Genomic DNA, 18,503 nt, shown 5'->3' on the forward strand with positions numbered 1-18,503 from the left:
CAGGGGCCATAAATGTCCACAGGGCAGCACCTCCACCCAACACTCAGATACAGGCACCTACTGGTTCCGGGCGACCTTTCATTGGTAAGGTAGTGTATGCACTCTTCCGGTGTGCTCAGTGGTGGCGGAATTCAGAGTTTCAGAGTCCTCAGTGAGTCACCTGTGTTGAACAGCTGCCCATTAAGTGCGGGCTGGTCAATCCCGGGACTGGTGGCTCTAGCATCTCTGCCTCATAGCTTCTGTGCCAGAGCACTGGGGAGAAGGAGCATGTTAAGTACAGGGCCCTTTAACTTTGGACTTTATTATAAGGTCCCTGCAGTTAGCCGTAATTGAAACTCTCAGGCACTGGGTATGCAGTGCCTCTCTGGAGCAGGCGAGCGAAAGAAGGAGGCTTTAGAGGAATGCCTATGGTGCCAAGTGAGTGTCTGAGAAAGTTGACGCTCGAGGCGATCAGTGGGGACCATGCATGTAGTGCACTACTTCGTATAAGTCCCTCCAGAGTCGCATAGTGGTTTGAGGAACGGGCTTCCTGACTAAGGAAAGGCAGCGTGATTCCCCGGAAGGTCTCAGGGCTCGTCCCTACCCCGGGGGCCAACGAGCCAGCTGCAAAGCATGATGGATCGAGGGGCCACCAGAGCTTGAGATGCTCGCAGAGGGTTAGAGAGTCCTTCCTCTGGTCTCAAGTCCGGGGTTGGGAGCGTCATGGAGATTCACTGTGTAATGCACAGCCATGTACTTACCCCTCTTTCAAGGGCCCTTGCCTGCAGAAAGCTATCTCAATCCAGTCGGGCAAACTGCCTTAGCCAGTCAGTACCAGCAGACCCGCTTCTTGGGCGCCAGGCCTCACTCGGAACAGGGGTCGCCTCCAATGTGGTATTTTGCCACTGTGGGAGAGACTCTGTCTGTAGCAACTTCCTTGTCCCAGCGGTGCGGCCTCTACTTGTCTCTGGCAGCACGCTAGGCCCGGAGGCAGTGAAGTACAAAGTTTGCCTCACACAGCCTGGGGGACAGCCTCCAGCACAGTTCAGGGTGGTGTGGGTTATTGCGACAGGTAGTAGGGGTCAGATAGGCCCAGGGACACGATTCAGCAGGATAACTGCGTTGGCTGGAGCAATGCGGCTACGCGTCTGCCATCTTTGACTTGCTAGCCACACCCCCTTGTGTCAACCTATAGTTGGTGCTTCAAGCCAACAGCAGGCGGTCTTATGTGTGAAATGTCATTTACTGGCTCTGGGTGCTACTCCACATCTGGGGTCACGTGACATCCTACACTTCGACGCTGCCGCTAATATAGCATATTTTACACCTAGGTGCTAATATCTCAAAGCTAGCTATTGCTTCTGAAAATTCTTTATACTGTGATTTATGTTCTTCCATAACTGAGAGGGCATACACATCAGGATGTCCCTCTGATTTTATTCCTTACAGCATCTATCTAAGGATTACTCTTCATCTGGGCATGGCATGTGAATCGTGTCTATCTACCTCTAGATGATTTTCTCAGTGGATTCTGCTTTTGTGTGTCACTCGAATAGCATTACATCACGGTTTTGTCTAAGAACTATTTATTCTGCACTAAAGGGCTACCTGCAAATCATCTCAAGTGGGATGTGGGTGCTACTCTGCATTTGGGTGTTACAGGGGGGTACATTTGTTTTTTCTGGATGTGTGTGTGCATGGCACCATGGCATATTTTGCAGATGTAGCGCTACATCTGAAGTGCTCTATCATGCAGCCATGTGCCGCTCTGTAATGTTTTACAGTGACGTTTGTTTTTCTTGATACCGCCATATCTTAGTATCAGGAGATTACATTTAAGAACCCACTACAGCAACAGAGTGCTTCTCATCACCCGAGTAGTTCCTCCGAGGTTTTCCTTCTGCAGCATAGAACACTTCAGAAATTTTTGTTTTATAGGTTTTATATAGCGCTGGCTAGACCCGGAGGTATCAGAGCGCTTTACATGAGTATCAGACCATAATTGCAGATTACATTGTTACAAAGGTTACACAGTTATTAGAGCCTGGCAGTTTATTCTGCATCTAGGCACTACTTGCAAATAGTTTATACCATGGAATAATATTGTCTGAGTCACGGGGCCACCTATGAATTACCTTCTGTTCATTTTAGGGTAAAACTGATGAGATGCTCTTATACCAGCTTGAACCCTAATCTGCATCCAGGTAACTGCTTTCTGCATAGGGCAGATATATTTGAACTATGCTTTTATATTGCTGGGTGGTGATCCATGATTGCATAATAGCACTTCAGCTTCTTTTGATTTGCCTGCTCTACATTGTCATGCTATTCCACAACTGGGTAATGAATGATAATCCTTTTACTCCGAGTCTAGGTGCCTGTGTGGATTTTTTTTATGGCACATTGGTGCGTTGACTTTTGTACCATACCTGGGTGATACTCGGCATCTGGGCATTACTGGGTATTACTTACTTGTCCTGGATCCTGGTAATGTTTGTGCATTGATTGGTACAGCTTTTGGTTGTTTATTTTGAACTGTTCTGCATCCAAGTGCACCAGATTATAGCTCTGCAATAAGCGCCCTTGCAATCTGTTCTATGCATCTTTTCTTACACTACTTCTGAATAGCCTTAGCTGCTTTTGACTTGAGGTATCATTTATCACTTGATTTACTGCATCGTGGTTTTACCTTAAGAACAGGTTATCAAAGAAAAAACAGACACGGAACAGCCTAAAACAAGGTTGCGTGTCTGAATTAACCTTATTAAGTCTGTCCATTATTTTTTTTACATGTTTTTAATAAAGTTTTCTTGTTGTACAGTTTACAAACACTGACGGCATACAACTTGCCAACAGTATAACTTTTGAGCAGTGTTACATTGGTAGGCCAAGTCAATTTCCAAGATTCCAGAAGTCTACACGACAGTCCCTGGAGGAAAGAGGGGAGGGAGCCAAATGCAGCTCCCTACAATCCCACACTTGCTTCTTTCACACTCCACGCGCAGCAGGTTCAACCACTGCCTCCCGCTGCCCCGATACCAGCTCTGCTCACACACTGCCCTCCACTGACAGATGCTCCCTTCAGTCCTCACTGTTCCCTGCCCCACGAGAAGTAACCCCGCTCCTTCCAGAGGACTCCGGATCTGCATCGACCCCCTGTTCAACCACTGCCAGGCTCTCCAACATTTCCTCCAGAGCTCCATGTCACCATCTGCATTTTTATCCACTTTCACCTTCTTCAGCCTGCAATCCTCAGCCACAACCCACTCCCTGAGGTCCGCCAGCCATTGATTCAATGACGGTGGGCTAGGCCTAGCCCAGCGTATTGAAATATTCCTCCTCGCCAGTACTAGACCCAGCAGGGCGAAGCAAAAGCTCATCTTCCTCCCTTTAGCAGGAGCCGTCAACAGTCCCAGCAAGCAGTGCCTCATCTCTTTCACCACTTGGGTGTTCGTCACCCTATGCAGAATGTCTACCACCTTCATCTAACACTCTCCCCTTCTGGGGCAGTCCCATGCCATATCCCATCCCACTGCAACTGGGGCATCCACTGTTTTTAGTTGGGAAAATCCATTGTAGTCATTGTGGTGGGATATGCTGGGAAAAGAACTGCGTCAGTTTAAACCATGCGTTACTAGCCATGTCCTGGACCTGAGCTCATGCACATTTCCGTTCCCCCTCCATGAGTTGGTCTCTTACTGCATCATTCCACCCTTCACGGACCCTTTACATGTCTACTGGTCTATCCCATTTCTGTGCTGCATATAAGTGCGAGATCAGTCCCCTGTCAGATCCCATGCCCAGTATGGTGAGCATGCTGGACTCAGTAGGCTCAGCCAGGAAACTCAACCATATTTCAGGGACCGTGAGGGATAGCTTAGCATACTGAAGGAATTAGCCAGGCCGCAACTGAAACAAGTCGGTGCCCTCAGCCATCGTGAGAAACATCCAGTTCTGCTATACATATTGGCATCCGTCTGCAGCCCACTGGGACATGTCCATCAGTGTCTGCACACTGTGGAAGGGTTGCAGCTACCAGAGTGCTAGAAACTTTGCCTCCTCAGCACATATTTAACTGCTATCTCCCAAACCTTGGTCACCTGTCTCACTATGAATGGAGCCTTTGCCGAGATGTGCGACCCAATAATCAAATGTCAGGGGAGATCACTCTCCTTCATCAGTCCGGTCAAGAGGTATTTTTCCCTATTAACGCCCTCAGAGCTGCATGTTGTAGCTATCCAGCCATGTAGTACACTTTAAGTTCCCGAAGGCCCATGCCACCCTCGTCAGTGTCCAGTTTCAGAAACTCGGGGTTAACTCTGTTCCTTCGCCCTGTCCACACCAATAAAACCAGAAGGCTATCAAGAGCCAAAAACATGGATCTTGGGATATCACAGAATAAATTCTGGACGGTATACAAGCATCGGGATAGGAGGACCATCTTGCCGGGAGCCACCATGCCCATAACTGAGAGCCGCAGCGTGTTCCAGAACCCCACTGAGGTGCATAAGCTAGTTAGCACACAGCCCATATTAAGATTCTATCGGAGTCTCTCCATGTGAGCGATGGGCACACCTAGGTACCGGAAACTCTTCCCCTACCAGGGCAGTCTTGTCTCTGGTCGATCCACTATCAGCCAACCCTCCAAGCACCCCAGGGGTAAAAGGGTTGTTTTGTGCTCACTGAAGCACAGACGTGACATGCCCCAATTCCTCCATAATCCCCAGCATCACCCGCACCAAGCAATCACCAGCTAAGGTATATAAGAGTGCTGTCTGCGTTCATTCAAAGAATGTGGGCAGAGTCTTTGATCCAAATACCCTTGTTCCCCAGATCCTGCTGAATCCATTCCGCCAATGTCTCTATTGCCAGTGCAAAGAGCCACGGGGACAGCGGGCAACCCTGTCTTTTGTACCTCTACGTACCTGAACGAGCTTCAACACAATTTCCCATATGCACTGTAGTGTGGTAGGGCTCTCATATAGCAGGCAAAACCAGAAAGAAGCCCTGCCCTGATCCACATGCACAGAAGTACCTACCAGAAATTCCCAGTACTCAATGTATAGAAATCCTTCATGATATCAAGTGCCACCAGGGTAGCATCCACATCTATCTCCTGTACTGAGTGCATTTTGTGAGAAGGACGCACAAGATTCATATGTGCTCCCCACCCTGGTATGAATCCCTCACCAAACATAACACCACTCCCCTCAGCCGCATCCCCAGTATCCTGGAGATTATTTTCGTAACCATTCCCAGCAATCAAAAGTGGATGATATGATGCCAGATCAGCAGCGTCCTTCTTGTGCTTAGGGATCATGACTATAAGGGCATCTCGCATATCAGGCGACAACTCTCCTTTCCCCCGAGCCTCATGGAGCTTATCCAACCCCTCCTGCAATCTAAACAAACCCAATTACTACACTCTCTAAAACTCTACTGTGGGGGAGAGACAGTTCTCCGGGAGCAACCAGCCATGCTCAGGTCAAGGAACCTCTCCTCCCCAGATATACCACTGCCACTCCTCACACACCCACACTATGTTGCTGTCATTGCACCACCACAATCATGCACTGTGTGTCTCAGTCACTAATCACTCTCAATAATACCTAAATAACAAAAAACGAACACAGTGAACAATAAATACAAAACAAGGGGGGTGGGACGACCTGCATCCGCCTACCCATATTGAGCTGCAACTCTCACACCTCTTACCATTCCCAGCAGTGAGCAAGCCAGCAGTTCAACCAAAGAAATCACAGGAATTGCAGTGCAATGTAGTACTTTACCCCTCCGGGACCACCTTGCTCAGCATGTCCACAAGTGTTCAGAGTGGGGAGGGGCTCCCCCCACCATGGGAGCCACAGCATCAAACAACCCCTCCCCAGCCTGGGGCAACGCAAAGGTACCTCCATCAACCAAACCTCAGGGCACCTCCACCTCTGGCATGTCGTCAACCACTCCTAACCCACCCTCGCTAGAGTGAGCTGACATCACTGAATCCCCAATGCCCTCGCTGCTGACTGCAGGATCGCTGTCTCTGTGATTGAGGAGCCTGGCAATCATATTCCTCGTCGGCACCCCAGTTGGTAGTGGGGTGGCGCCAGTGCCCTGTGAACGCATTCAACCACAAAACTGGGGAGAGGGCTGCCCCCAGCAGCACACTACGAAAAAGTTCCAGGGCATCCCCTCGGCCCCCTGTGGAAATCCCATAAAGCATAGGTTACTGCAGCGAGAGTGTCCCTCTGCATCCTCCACCCACATCTCCATTTTCTGTATCTGTTCTCTCAATGTGGTGACTGTGGACCAGAGGGTGGCCACCTGCCCCTGAAGCCTGTGTACTTGCTGTTCCGTCTCCAAGGAACTCTCTGCCACTGGTAGGAAGTCCGCTCACAGCAAATTTGTTGATTGTGACGGTGTCAGTTGTAATGTAATGTAATGTAAAAAATTCTTGTAGAGCGCAACTTACACCGGACAGTTTCTTGGCGCTGGGGGAGAGGCACAGCAAGAAAGGACAGAGTGCCTATGTGTAAATACAGCGGAAGAGGTGAGTTTTAAGAAGAGACCTAAAGTGGGGGTAAGAGGGAGAGAGTCTGAGTTCTAATGGGAGTGAGTTCCAGAAAGAGGAAGCCAGGAAGGAAAATCTGAGACCTCCATGTTTTTTGCGCTTAAACCTAGGAGTCTGAAGAAGCGCATGGTTAGAGGATCGGAGGTGCCTGGAGGGGACATAAGGGTGTAAAAGAGAGGAGATAAAAGAGGGGCCGATGCCGGCCAGAGATTTATGGGTCAGGCAACCTAATTTGAACTTGCAGCGCTCCGACACAGGGAGCCAATGGAGGGCCTTGAGCAGGGGGCGGACGTGGTGATGTTTGGGTTGGTGATAGATCAGGCGGGCTGCCTGATTCTGTACCAGCTGTAATCTTTTAATTTGATATTGTGGGATGCCAGCATATAGAGCATTGGCATAGTCAATCCGAGAGATGACTAATGCCAGCAGTGCCAAAGTGAGGGCTTCGGTGGTCAGAAAATGGGCTATTTTCCGGAGCTTCCTTAACTGGAAAAAACAGGAGGAAACAGTGGCACTGACCTGATGCTTCATTGAGAGATCATGGGAGTTGTAAACTCCTAGGCTTTTCACCTTGTCCGTAGGGCAAGGAGAGGGGCCAAGGGAAAGGGGCCAAAAGGAGGAGTTCCAGGGATTGGATGGGCCTCCGACAAGAACAAGCTCCGTCTTGTCGGGGTTAAGTTTAAGGTGGTGAGCACTCATCCAATTACTGATATGGCAGAGGGTAGACTGAAAGTCCTGGACCGCTTCGTCCGAGGGGTCGAGGTTGAAAACAAGCTGAATGTCATCTGCATAATTAAATGCAGTGACATTCCTTCCCTGGAGGGAGCGGATCAGGGGGGCAAGGTACAAGTTAAATAAAAGTGGTGATAGGGACGAACCCTGCGGGATGCCGCAGGTGAGCTTCATCCTATCCGCCGAAAACTGAGATAGGTTCAGTTTTTGCCTGAACCTCTCTGCCAGAGGCCTCACTCACAGTCAATATTTGCACCCTGTTGGAGCCAGCAGGTCAGGGAGTCCTCCTCAATCTGCCAGAGGACACGTAGGTGTATATTGATCCATTTTTGTTTGGTGGGCACTTGGGTGGTTCTATCTTTGCCCATCCTCCAAGGGGCCCCTGCACAAAGCAGTGGCCCAACTCACAAGAAGTCCACTGCACCTCCAGGGCCGGTCAAACAGAGTGCAATCTAGTAGTTGGCAACTTTGCGCTGCCGGGGGCACCAGATCTACTAATAGCAGCTCCGGGTGTTCACCACCAGGGGGGCCGGGAGGTGGCCCACCCACCCATCTACTCACAACTCTAAATGTCCTCTGGCACTCGCTATCCAGGAGCCTCACATGCACTAAGCGTGTCTTGGTTTCTCCAGATTCGTGCAGGTGGTCTAGTGCCGCAGTGAATTGCAGGTATGAGTCAGTTCGCTGTCTGTGCACATGTCAATGCCAGTTACCACTGTGGGGGCCACGCAAGGATGAGGGGGACCCCAACAGGGTGCAACAGTGCTCTGGATAGTCATCCTCCAGCTGTAGCCTCGTCGCAATCCTCTGCGTTGCACACTGCACCCCCAACTTCTGCTGTACAGGTGTGTCAGACCTAAGGGAACTGCTGGGTGTTCCATACACAATCTCACTCATTTACATGCATGCCCAAGTTCATAACCAGCGGACCACCAGCATGGAAAAACGGGGTAGGTTGGCCAACGAGGGGACCCCAGCTACCATTCCAGAGCACCTATGTCTGGTTGTTTGTCCTCTACACTGCCCACCGTCTCAAAGATTCCTTTTGTATCTTGTTCTGCATGGGGGAGGGAAAGGCCCCCAAGTTCCATCGCTGCAGGGCCCCAGGGTCAGAAGCACACTATGTGCACGCGAGAAGCTAGGCACTACCCTTCAAGCAAAATGGTCCCGGACCACTAGTGGGTGTACTTTGCGCAGAGACAGTGTGCTCTGCAGTATCTTCAGGTCCCACCAACATGCCCCAGTAAAGCCCTTTCTGGGGGGGTTAGGGGGTGCATGTCCGTCCCTCGGCCTTTACAGTTCGACTCAGTACTTAGGGCTCCAACAGCCCATGGATTTGCCATTTTGATCGGTCCGAGCCGGAGCACACCTCAACTGAAGTCCAGGCCAGTCCAGGCCCCCAGGGGTCACCTTATGCTCTTACTGCCTAAATTGGCCGTCCAGAGCTACCGCATGGGCAATCACTTCAGCATCGAGGGTATCACAATCAGGCATTCTCCTCATGGCTCAGTTGGTCCAGGGTGCCGCCATTTTCAAAGCTCGGCTCCAGAACTCACCCCAGCCGCGGCCCAGGCCCCCAGCAGCCACCTCGTCCTCCACCTCAGGAATCAGGACTGATGAGGGCCAGCAGTCCAGTGGCACTGCAGACAGCCACTCCAGCTCCGCAGCTTTCCCCACAGGTGGCGCAAGGCTCTGAGTCTAATTGGTCTGATCTGGCGCAGGGCTCACCTTGATGCAGACCCCCCCTTCCTCCCCCCGGTGGCCAAGCCAGGTCTGGAGGTGGCAAATCATGCCTCCGGGTGTCCTATCTTCAGTCCTGCCACACCGGGCGAGTTACTGCAGTGGTGCGGCAGGATAGTTTAGTACTGGCAGTCAGCCATCTTTCCAGCCACGCCCCCCAATTCTGTTCATTGATGAAGTCATTGAAACAATTAAAAAGGCTGATTCCTGTTCACCAATAGTGAGTTGCTTACTTGTTGTTGATGATGTGGCACTATTGGACCTAAAACAGTGAGGAGTACAGTGGAAAAATGATTCCCTTCAGAAATATCTTCCAAAACAGCTTTAATCAATTAATTTACACATAAAACTAAGATGTACTTCAAAGGCGGCCCTGGACATGACAACAGTAGCATGGGAAAGGGAAACTCAAGGAGGTAGATACATATTAAAATGTTTAAATGTTATTCATTAAACTATTGAAATGGACTGCCTTTATAGAAACATTGATTAAATAACTGATAAGCTGAAAGAGCCAAGGGAGGTCCCTCAACATACATCACAAACACTTTCCTGGGGAAGATGGTAAAATTCAGTAATGATTCCACTTTTTTGTTTTATTTATGTTTTGAGTTACAGAGAGAGTGGGATATCATTATAGTTAATTTCTATAACAATGGTTTGACGCCAAAAGTAGTCAGGTGGTGGTCGATTTGGATGCGTCTCTTCAAGGTTTTATCAATAAGCACTTTAAGCCTCTCCGAGTAGTTTGCGTAGGCAATTTTAATGTCCCCCACTGTAAACTGCCAGCTAAGTCTGTATGCGGCATCAAAGATTCAAATGCGGAGGGCTTGACGCATTTTGTTCATGACTCTTATGGAAACGCACTGATTGTGATCAAGGATGTGGGTACGGTTTTCCAACATTTAGCGCCTAGGTTTTTAAGCAACTAGTGTACATCAACTATTGATTTTATTTTGTTTTTTTAAATCTGGAGTAACAGTATCAGCGACTTTGATTCTGTGTTTACATCGTTACAGCAACCATCCGGCACTAACCTGAAGGATGGGGATTGGTGGTTTCCACAAAACTCAGTCTAAAGTTAGTTATAATCGCGTCCTGGCACATAAAAACTGTTTTACATTAAATAGGCCACGGTAGAGACTAGTCATCTTTTTACCTCCATTATCAAAGCGAACCATGTTGAAGTATGTAGAAGTAGCTGCCTGCCTTGATACAGTTGTGGAGGCCAAAGAGGTGAGGTCAGCATTCGTTGAAATTTCAGCAAATATAAGGCAAGCCTAAGTAAGTTCCAAGAAATCCTTCTCTATGTGAGCCTTATGGGTGGTTTGACAGTGTCTGCACCAAAGGACACACGGTCCTTCACACTGCCTTACACAGGAAACCCCGAGATGTGGTGCCAATTTGGAATGTGTGTGCACTCTATAAATCAGCTTTGGCAAACAGGAAAAAGCAGATAAAGGAGGACTCCATGAATTTCCCACATTTAGCTAGAGTGCACAAATATAATGCTGCTTATTTGCAGGTGGTTAATGCCCCCTATTTTACTGGCCCATCGGGTCCCTTCACTGAAGCGCATATTCCGCAACTTCAGTGGGTAGATTATTTTCCTAACATCTATACCACCCAGGATTCCCTGGAGGTTTAAGTTGAGGATGGGCAAAGGGAATCCATAGAACACATTAATCCCCCTTGGTCATTGAGTTTACTGAGGTCTGTAGGGCATTGGATGAAAGTAAGAAGGGGAAGGCCCCGGGCTCGCATGCGGAAACACTAGATGTTTTCCCAGACAGGCCGGACTTATGGGCCCCTATGATGACCAACTGATTTAATACAATAACTAAGGTAGGCCCCTCCTGAGACATGGAATAACTCATTAATTATACCCATCTATAAAAATTAGGATAAAGCCCAGTGAAAAAATGATAGGCCCATATCTTCTTTAGATTCCACTGTAAAAGTAATGGGACATATTTTACTACATGGACTGGAGGATTGGGCAGCCGAGAACAATATCTTAACCAACACCGAATACAATTTCAAGAAAGGCCTGGGTACTGCAGATCAATGCTTAAGCCTGAGCTTAGACGTAGGCACGTACACAGCAGCTAAGAAGAGAACAATATATGTGTCCTTTATGGACCTTACAGCAGCGTATGACTGCGTTTCATACTCAAAATTATGGTCCATTATGATTGAGTTAGGTGTGGAGCAAGGTGCAATTACATTTATTAGACACCGTTATAAGGATGCCTCTGCCTGAGCCCGCAATGGCAAAGATAGTGACTGCACGGACACTTTCAGTATTAGATGGGGAGTAAGACAAGGATGTGTTCTAGCCTTGTTTTTAATTTACCGGTATATTAATAGGGTAGAACTTTTTTACATCGAGCCAAGCAGCGCACAAGTGCTGCTCTGAGAGGCATTCTGGATCTGGTCAGGGTGCTTAAACAAGTCCCATCGCTTTACATACATTCCTTCTTGTGCCTTTCTAAATTCCTTTCTTCTTATTGTTAAAACCTTGCTCTTTAGCCTGTCTTTGGGTATGTTTTTCACTTTGTGGCGACTGCCCCTGTTACATGTCCCCTTACATTTTGATGTATTTTTCGTTTGTTTGGCGCACTCTATTTTTCACTGAATTGGTCCTGTGCTGTAAACACAGCTTCAACATAGATGCACTATATTTTTCAACGCTTTATTGTTTACGGTTGCCTCGGCAGCAGGCAGCAGGCATGAGAGGCGTGCAGGGGAGAACAGGGCAGCTTTGCCAGAGCACACCAGCTGACCTTGGGTGAGCTGCTCTCTTCAGGAAAGCCAGAAAAGGCTTCAGGAAACTTGTCCCGTCTCCCGTCGAACACCGGCCTCCCCCCTCTGCTCTGCTGTAATTACTGACAGCAGCTTGCCTTACATGGCTCCAGATGAAAGTGGCTAGATGCAGGGGCCTTTTAGGCACAGCAGGTATGCAAAGAAGCACACAGTGACAATAACATGTAAACATATGCATTGTAGTTAGTGTCATGTTAAAATATGCAATACTGGCATCCAACTGGCATCCATGCTGTTTAAAAAAAAATGCTGTAGGATACTTAACTTTAATATGTCTCTACTGTTTTTTTGTACTTTCTTACCTTGCTTTCCCATCTACCTGCCCCTTTACTGTCTCCTCGCCCGCCCCCTTCACTCTTCCTCTCTCTCCCTCCCACTCTCTCCTCCCTTACCCCTTCCCTCTCGAGAACCCATAAAATGCAGCAGTTTAATTTGTCTGGGCTACTGCAACGCAATGTATTTTTCTTTCAAGATCATTTCTCGGGATCCCACGCAGCGTTTGATTGCAAACTCATAGATAAAGGCACATTTCAAGTCTGCGGGGAATAGTAGCACCTATAAAGGATAGATTAAACCCAGTGTGTGCACCATAATTAGTGAAAGCAGCGAACGGATCCTTGAGCACTCGTCCAGCCCTCCCTGAACACCCTAGCAGTACCGAGGCTTGCAAGAAATTATACATTAATACTCTGCAGGCTAGATGTCAGAAGATTCACCCAGCAGCAAGTACAAGGTAAAAGAAAATAGATTCTAGTTTCATCCACTTTAAGACGCTAGGATTTTTTTTTTTTAGGTTTCCTTACGAAACGGGCTTAATCATGATGTTCTTCAACATTTATGAAAAGTTAGTGTAGTGGTTCTCTGGTAGACAGCTTCAAGTTCATATGATTTATTTAGGACGGTCTCCTCTGCTTGGTTTCTTGTGTGGGTGTGTATTTTTGGGGTGGTTTTATTTTGTATTGCAGATATTTGCTTTGCGTTGATTGTATTCGGTATACAGCCTTTACAACGAAACTTTTACAACGAACTACCATTACAACGCAACTTTTACAACGCAAACCATTACAACGCATAGCGCTGGGGGGCGCTCTAGGATAGGGAATAGGTTTAATGTACTATCCAACACCTTCCCTACTATCCACGGGGACTGGAGTTGGAATAGTAAATTAAACTATTCACTATCCAGCGCCCAAAAGCATTATGCGTTGTAATGGTATGCGTTGTAAAACTTGCGGTGTAAAGGTAGGCGTTGTAAAAGTATGCATTGTAACGTCATACATCCATTGTATTCTATACAAAATATGAGCGTACTTCACATACTTTGTGAAACAAATATAAACTTGTGTGAGTAACTGTATCCAGTAGTGCATGTGTAAAGTGATTGGTACCACTTTGGCAAAGGCTTTTCAACCAATACATATGGCAACATCACACTATGCATAACATTTCTGAAAACAGTTGGCTTGTAGTCCCACCACACCATAAAGCAGGCACACAAGCATTCAAAACACCAGCCCATTCATTGACCTCTGAGAGCAGCCCATCTGGCACTACCTGATTGCCCTGTAGGCGGGACCACTGCAATTATGCGGCAGGAGAGGGCCAAATTATGTGGCAGGATTGAGTAAATTATGCAGCAAAAAAGACATTTTGGAATAGTATTACTTAATTATTTAGTCAGGTCAAAAACAAAAATAAAGGATGCTGTATTAACCCCTTCGGTGCTGATGACGGCTCCCGGTCGTCATCAGTTACGGTGGGCGTGTGCTGATGACGGCCAGGAGCCGTCATGACCACGCCCGCGATCAGAATGTCCCGCACAGGCGGGGAATTCTGGCCGCTACCAGGGGGTTAAGTAAGTTAACGCTTAAAAAACACCGTTAAATACGGGCAAGGATATCTTCTTAATGATTTCTTATAAATTCTTAAAGGTGAGGCATACTGGCTATGCCAATGCTTGTTTACAATTGAGAGCAAAGGACACACCCAACATTAGGGCTTGCCCTCTCCCAATTCCTTTATATGCTGACGACACAGTCTTAGTGGCCAGAACAGGGAGAAGGCTTCAAAGTCAAATCAACAAACTTATTGTTTTTATGAAGGCTCTTGATCTGAATGTTAACAAGGAAAATATATTTACCATGATCTGTGGGGCAAGATCGGCCCCAAAAAAATGCTCATTTTATTAATAACTCCAAGGTTTCGGCTGTGGCCATCTTTTCTTACTTAGATATCCTGTTTGATCACAAATATACATGGAAATCAATTTTATCTAACAGGAGAACACTCTTTGAAAAATCTATCATTGGGCTGTACAGTTTTTGTAAAAGATTGGGCTTGAAAACAGTGAAAGAGATTTTGTTTATCTATGTAATTAAATGTGTGGCCATTGCTTCTTTAGGGGATGACATCTGATGTCTGATAGACGTAAAATTGATCCAACCAGTAGAAAACTCTTTTTTCAAAACCTTTCCTCGCAGTTGTGCAAATGCCATCTGTCATGCGAAATTGGGTATCTCCCTGTATAGAAGACAGAATTAAGCTTTCACCCTTTTTACTGTGGAATTCTATATGGTTAAGGGAGGAGACTGTCCTCAACAAGCTTGTCATAAAAGATTGCTTACATCTCCAGTCCGCCCTAGATATTCCGTAACTCGTAAAGGTGAAATCGGTTTGCGAGATGATTGGTCAACCGGCCCTTTTTGCCGCACTGAGTCATGTCATCACTTTGCAAATGGCACTTTAAAGCAAGTGTAGTATGAAAGGCTGCAATAAAGAGATATTCTCAAAATAATCTTAAACCCACTGTGCGTGCCGACAACCTGGTGCACGTGGATCTCCAACTGTATTGCTCTTTTATTCTTAATAGACAACAACATTTTGTCCTCACCAGGTTTTGTCTCAATTTACTACCTCTTCTGAGGTTTCCTGCCAATAGCTGCACTTTATCGGAACTATGTGCATGCCCCTGCAATGGGAAGTCTGTTCAGTCGACCTTACATATTCTGTTCTTTTGCTTTTTTTTTTTAAAGATTAACATTTTTATCAATGTAGACCAGCAATGTTATTCTTACAGCAGTTACATACCCCTCTGATATGCTGAATTGATGGCATGTTTTATTTGGCATATAATAACAATTAGGAAATGTGCAATACTGTCATTTTCAGACTCTAGAAGTGACTGTCTTTTTACAAAGTGCTGGATTGTTATTTGTTTTGTTTGATTTTGTGTTTATTCTTTTCTGCCACAGAAATATGGTAAAATTATATTTGATTTGACTCATTAACGCAAGACAAAGTGGGCATAATTAACAAAAATGTACCAGCCAAGTTTTAAATTGGTGTGCAAAAGGTGCCTGCAGCAGGCGAAACTGCCAGATCCTGGTTTATTGAGCTAGAAACGGCAGACATGAGTCGCAGTAGATGGATTTTACCACATAGTGCATGGGATGTATGACGTTTCAACGCATGCTTTTACCACGCATGCCTTTACAACGCAGGTATTACAACGCAAGTCGTTACAACGACTTGCGTTGGGGGGCGCTGGATAGTGGAATAGTTTAATTTTCTATTCCAACTCCACTCCCCGTAGATAGCAGGGAAGGTGTTGGATAGAAAATTAAACTATTCCCTATCCAACAGCGCCCTCCAACGAAAGTCGTTGTAACGACTTTCGTTGTAATTCCTGCGTTGTAATGGTAGTGCGTGGTAAAAGTTTAGTTGTAAACGATGTTCCCCAGTGCATGTATGGTGCATGTATAGCAATCATCAGTTTGGGATTAGGAGTGGGAACATGGATGTTTTCAGGGGAGGGGTTAAGGGCGGCAAAGACCATAACGTTTTAACTTGTTAACTCACACCCAACTTGTGCACTTTAGAGGCAATAAATAACGTAGTAAATGTGAACATTAGTTATATATTAGTCCCAATCACTCTTACATTTACTATACGGTTAGGACCAGGGACTTCTTATTGTGAGAAAAAACATATGTGGAGTTAAAAAATACACGTACAAAACCTCATCTTTTCAATAACTACACATTTAGCAACTCCTGGGGTAGTTTGTGATTTTCTAAATAAACCCTAAGGCAATCATTTGCATGTGTCTATGAATTAAAGAATGATATCCATATTTATGGATGAGACTGAGAGTTCCTGAAATCTAAAGAGCTTCTTGATTTTTGGACACATTAGCAGGGATGATAAAGGCATGTAGGGGAGTCAGATGCTGGTCTGATTGAGACATTTTACCAGGTTAGTGGCCAACCAACGGCTTTAGCCGCACCCAGGCATTTGTAGGTACCAGATTACCTGGGGAAGGAGAAATTACTAGTTACACTTCATAAGCCAGAAGTCTCATTTTACTTGGAACTGTAAAAGGAGTCATTTCGGTCACGGACAATGTAACCTCAATTTTTTAAAATATTTTTTAGCCGTAGCTGTTGATGCTTTTATGCAAACTGTATTATATTAGGACCTTTGGTTGTAAAACTGACCTGTAGAGGTTCCCCTCTTCCATGGAGACACAGTTATTTCATAGGGAGCATAGAGTCCTGGTTTAACTGTGAGACTCTCAGGTCCGCTAACCATTGGCAGATCTGATGACACCTACAAAAACATCAATCACACAAAAGTAAAAAGTTTATTAGTTCAATATGCGTAATCAACAGCTTCACTCGTAAAAATGTAAATTAAAAAAAATAATCTTACAAGTTTCTTGGATGTATGTGCATATTACAGGGGATTTCCATATTCAATACACTACATGTAACATATTGGAATTCTGGTAGTATTATCTTAAAAACATTGGCACTTAACTTCGGGAATTTGTTTTTCCAATGGATAATAATGCTTCACCAGATTCCGTTCATGAACCCCTTTATAAATCACCAGGGTGGGTCTGGACATGTAAATAAAAGTTCACAGGTGAAGTTGCCTGGATTCACCAAAAGTGGCGCTGCATCTCCATAAAAAGGCAAACATATGCCAGTGACATCAGTTGCACACTTTTGTCTACTTCTTAAGAAGACTAAGCACACAAAGGACGGAACTAGGATAAAACATTAATAAAAATAATAAAAATCTCATGCCACTCTAAATAAGGAAGGGCAATATGAATCTACCTGACTATAAAATCCACCAGAAGGTAAGAAAAGGTTAACAATTCTTTTTCTAAAAAAAACTTGCTCCAATTGGTTTCTTGCTTGAAAGTCGCCATCAAGCAACCTTGAAGGAGGAGGATTAAAATACCTTCAAAAGAATTACATCAGGAATGATTGCAGAACTGGTCTGCCAAATTGAGACTTTTTCTGGTCATAGCATCTAGGCAATAGTGCTTTATGAAAGCTTGCTCAGAGATCCAAGTAGCAACCTGACAAGGGGCATAAAATCCCCAGTGGGATGTTACCTGCAATCTCTTAGCAAAAGTCCACTGTTAAAAAGGGCAAGGTGGAGATGGACTGTTTATGGCAGCTTTTCCTAATGTCACTCACCACAACCTATAAAATGGATATAATCTATTTTAACAAAAACCTGGAATGTAACGTCTGAGTACTCTCGTGGGCACTAGCAAGACAAATCCTGCTAGGTTATTGGAAAGGTGAAGAAGATAGAATGAGAAAAGTAACAAGATGAAGTGAGCCATGTGGGAATCCGTGGCTACCTTTCGTAAGAATCAAGTCATTAATCTCATACCACCCCTGTTTTTTGGAAAGAACTATACAACAGACAGCGACTGAGGGAGTTTGTATATCACTAATGATTCTGGCAAAGGCCATGTCCAACAAGAAAGCTCTTTTCCTGGGTGGACAGGTAGGGTTCCTGGAGGCAGGAAATTTCGTCTGCAGCCCCTTTTGGAATTTGAAGACTACCAGTAAACTGAAGAAAGTTCTACGGTTTTGTGAGTAAATGGTAAAGAGATACACAGTAACGGTGTCAATATTCAGATAGAGATTTGCAGTTTGGTAGCTCTGGACTCAAAATGTAAAATCACAGCTGATGGTGAAGTCAGATGTTAAATTGTAAGTCTTAAAATGCCACTTTTAGAAAGTTGTCATTTTCTTACTTTAACCATTCTGTGCCTCTGTCTGTCTATGAATACACATCTGGGTTGGGTGACAGCTGGGCTTTGTGCATTCCCTCTAGACAGTCACACAAATGGACAAGGGGACTGACATTTGCATCCTGATGGCCCATCCCCACGGCAAGGCACATTTGGGTATAATTACTGGACCCCTAACACCACCAATTCAAGCTTTGCTGGAACCAAGGCCCTTCTGCCTGGAAGAAGAGCTGCTGTGCTGTAGGAGGGACTGCCACTTTGCTACCTGCATTGCTATGCTGGCCTGCTGATTTCTGTGCTGTAGGAGGAACTGCCACTTTGCTAGCTGCTCTGCTGTGTTGGCCTTCTGCTTCTTGCCTGGTAGTGAGAGGGACTGGACCTGCTCTCTACATCATTGAATCCAAGTTTCTCAAAGGATTCTTGGCTTTTCTCCTATGTTCCGAAGTCTCAGGGTCACTAAAGACTTCTTGCAACTCTGCTGATGCTTCTGGACTCTGCCATTTGTGAGTCCTACCCTTGCCTTAGGTACCCACTCTGGTCCTTAGCCTCAGAAGTGGGTTCTGGAGCTGTTTTCTGCATAAATCGATGCAGTGACTC

The 18,503-nt window shown here is 45.9% G+C and overlaps 1 protein-coding gene across 1 annotated transcript in view; it reads right to left on the reverse strand.

Annotated features, from left to right (window-relative positions):
- The window catches only part of CFAP47 (cilia and flagella associated protein 47), a 2,858,849-nt gene that overhangs the window by 1,475,606 nt on the left and 1,364,740 nt on the right, over nt 1-18,503 (reverse strand). The window contains exon 49 of the mRNA XM_078657910.1: nt 16,342-16,453. Within this exon, the coding sequence (XP_078514036.1) occupies nt 16,342-16,453 (112 nt within the window). The remainder of the gene's footprint in view (nt 1-16,341; nt 16,454-18,503) is intronic.

The sequence above is a fragment of the Lissotriton helveticus genome, chromosome 8 (assembly GCF_964261635.1).
Source record: "Lissotriton helveticus chromosome 8, aLisHel1.1, whole genome shotgun sequence".
Lineage (NCBI taxonomy): Eukaryota > Metazoa > Chordata > Amphibia > Caudata > Salamandridae > Lissotriton > Lissotriton helveticus.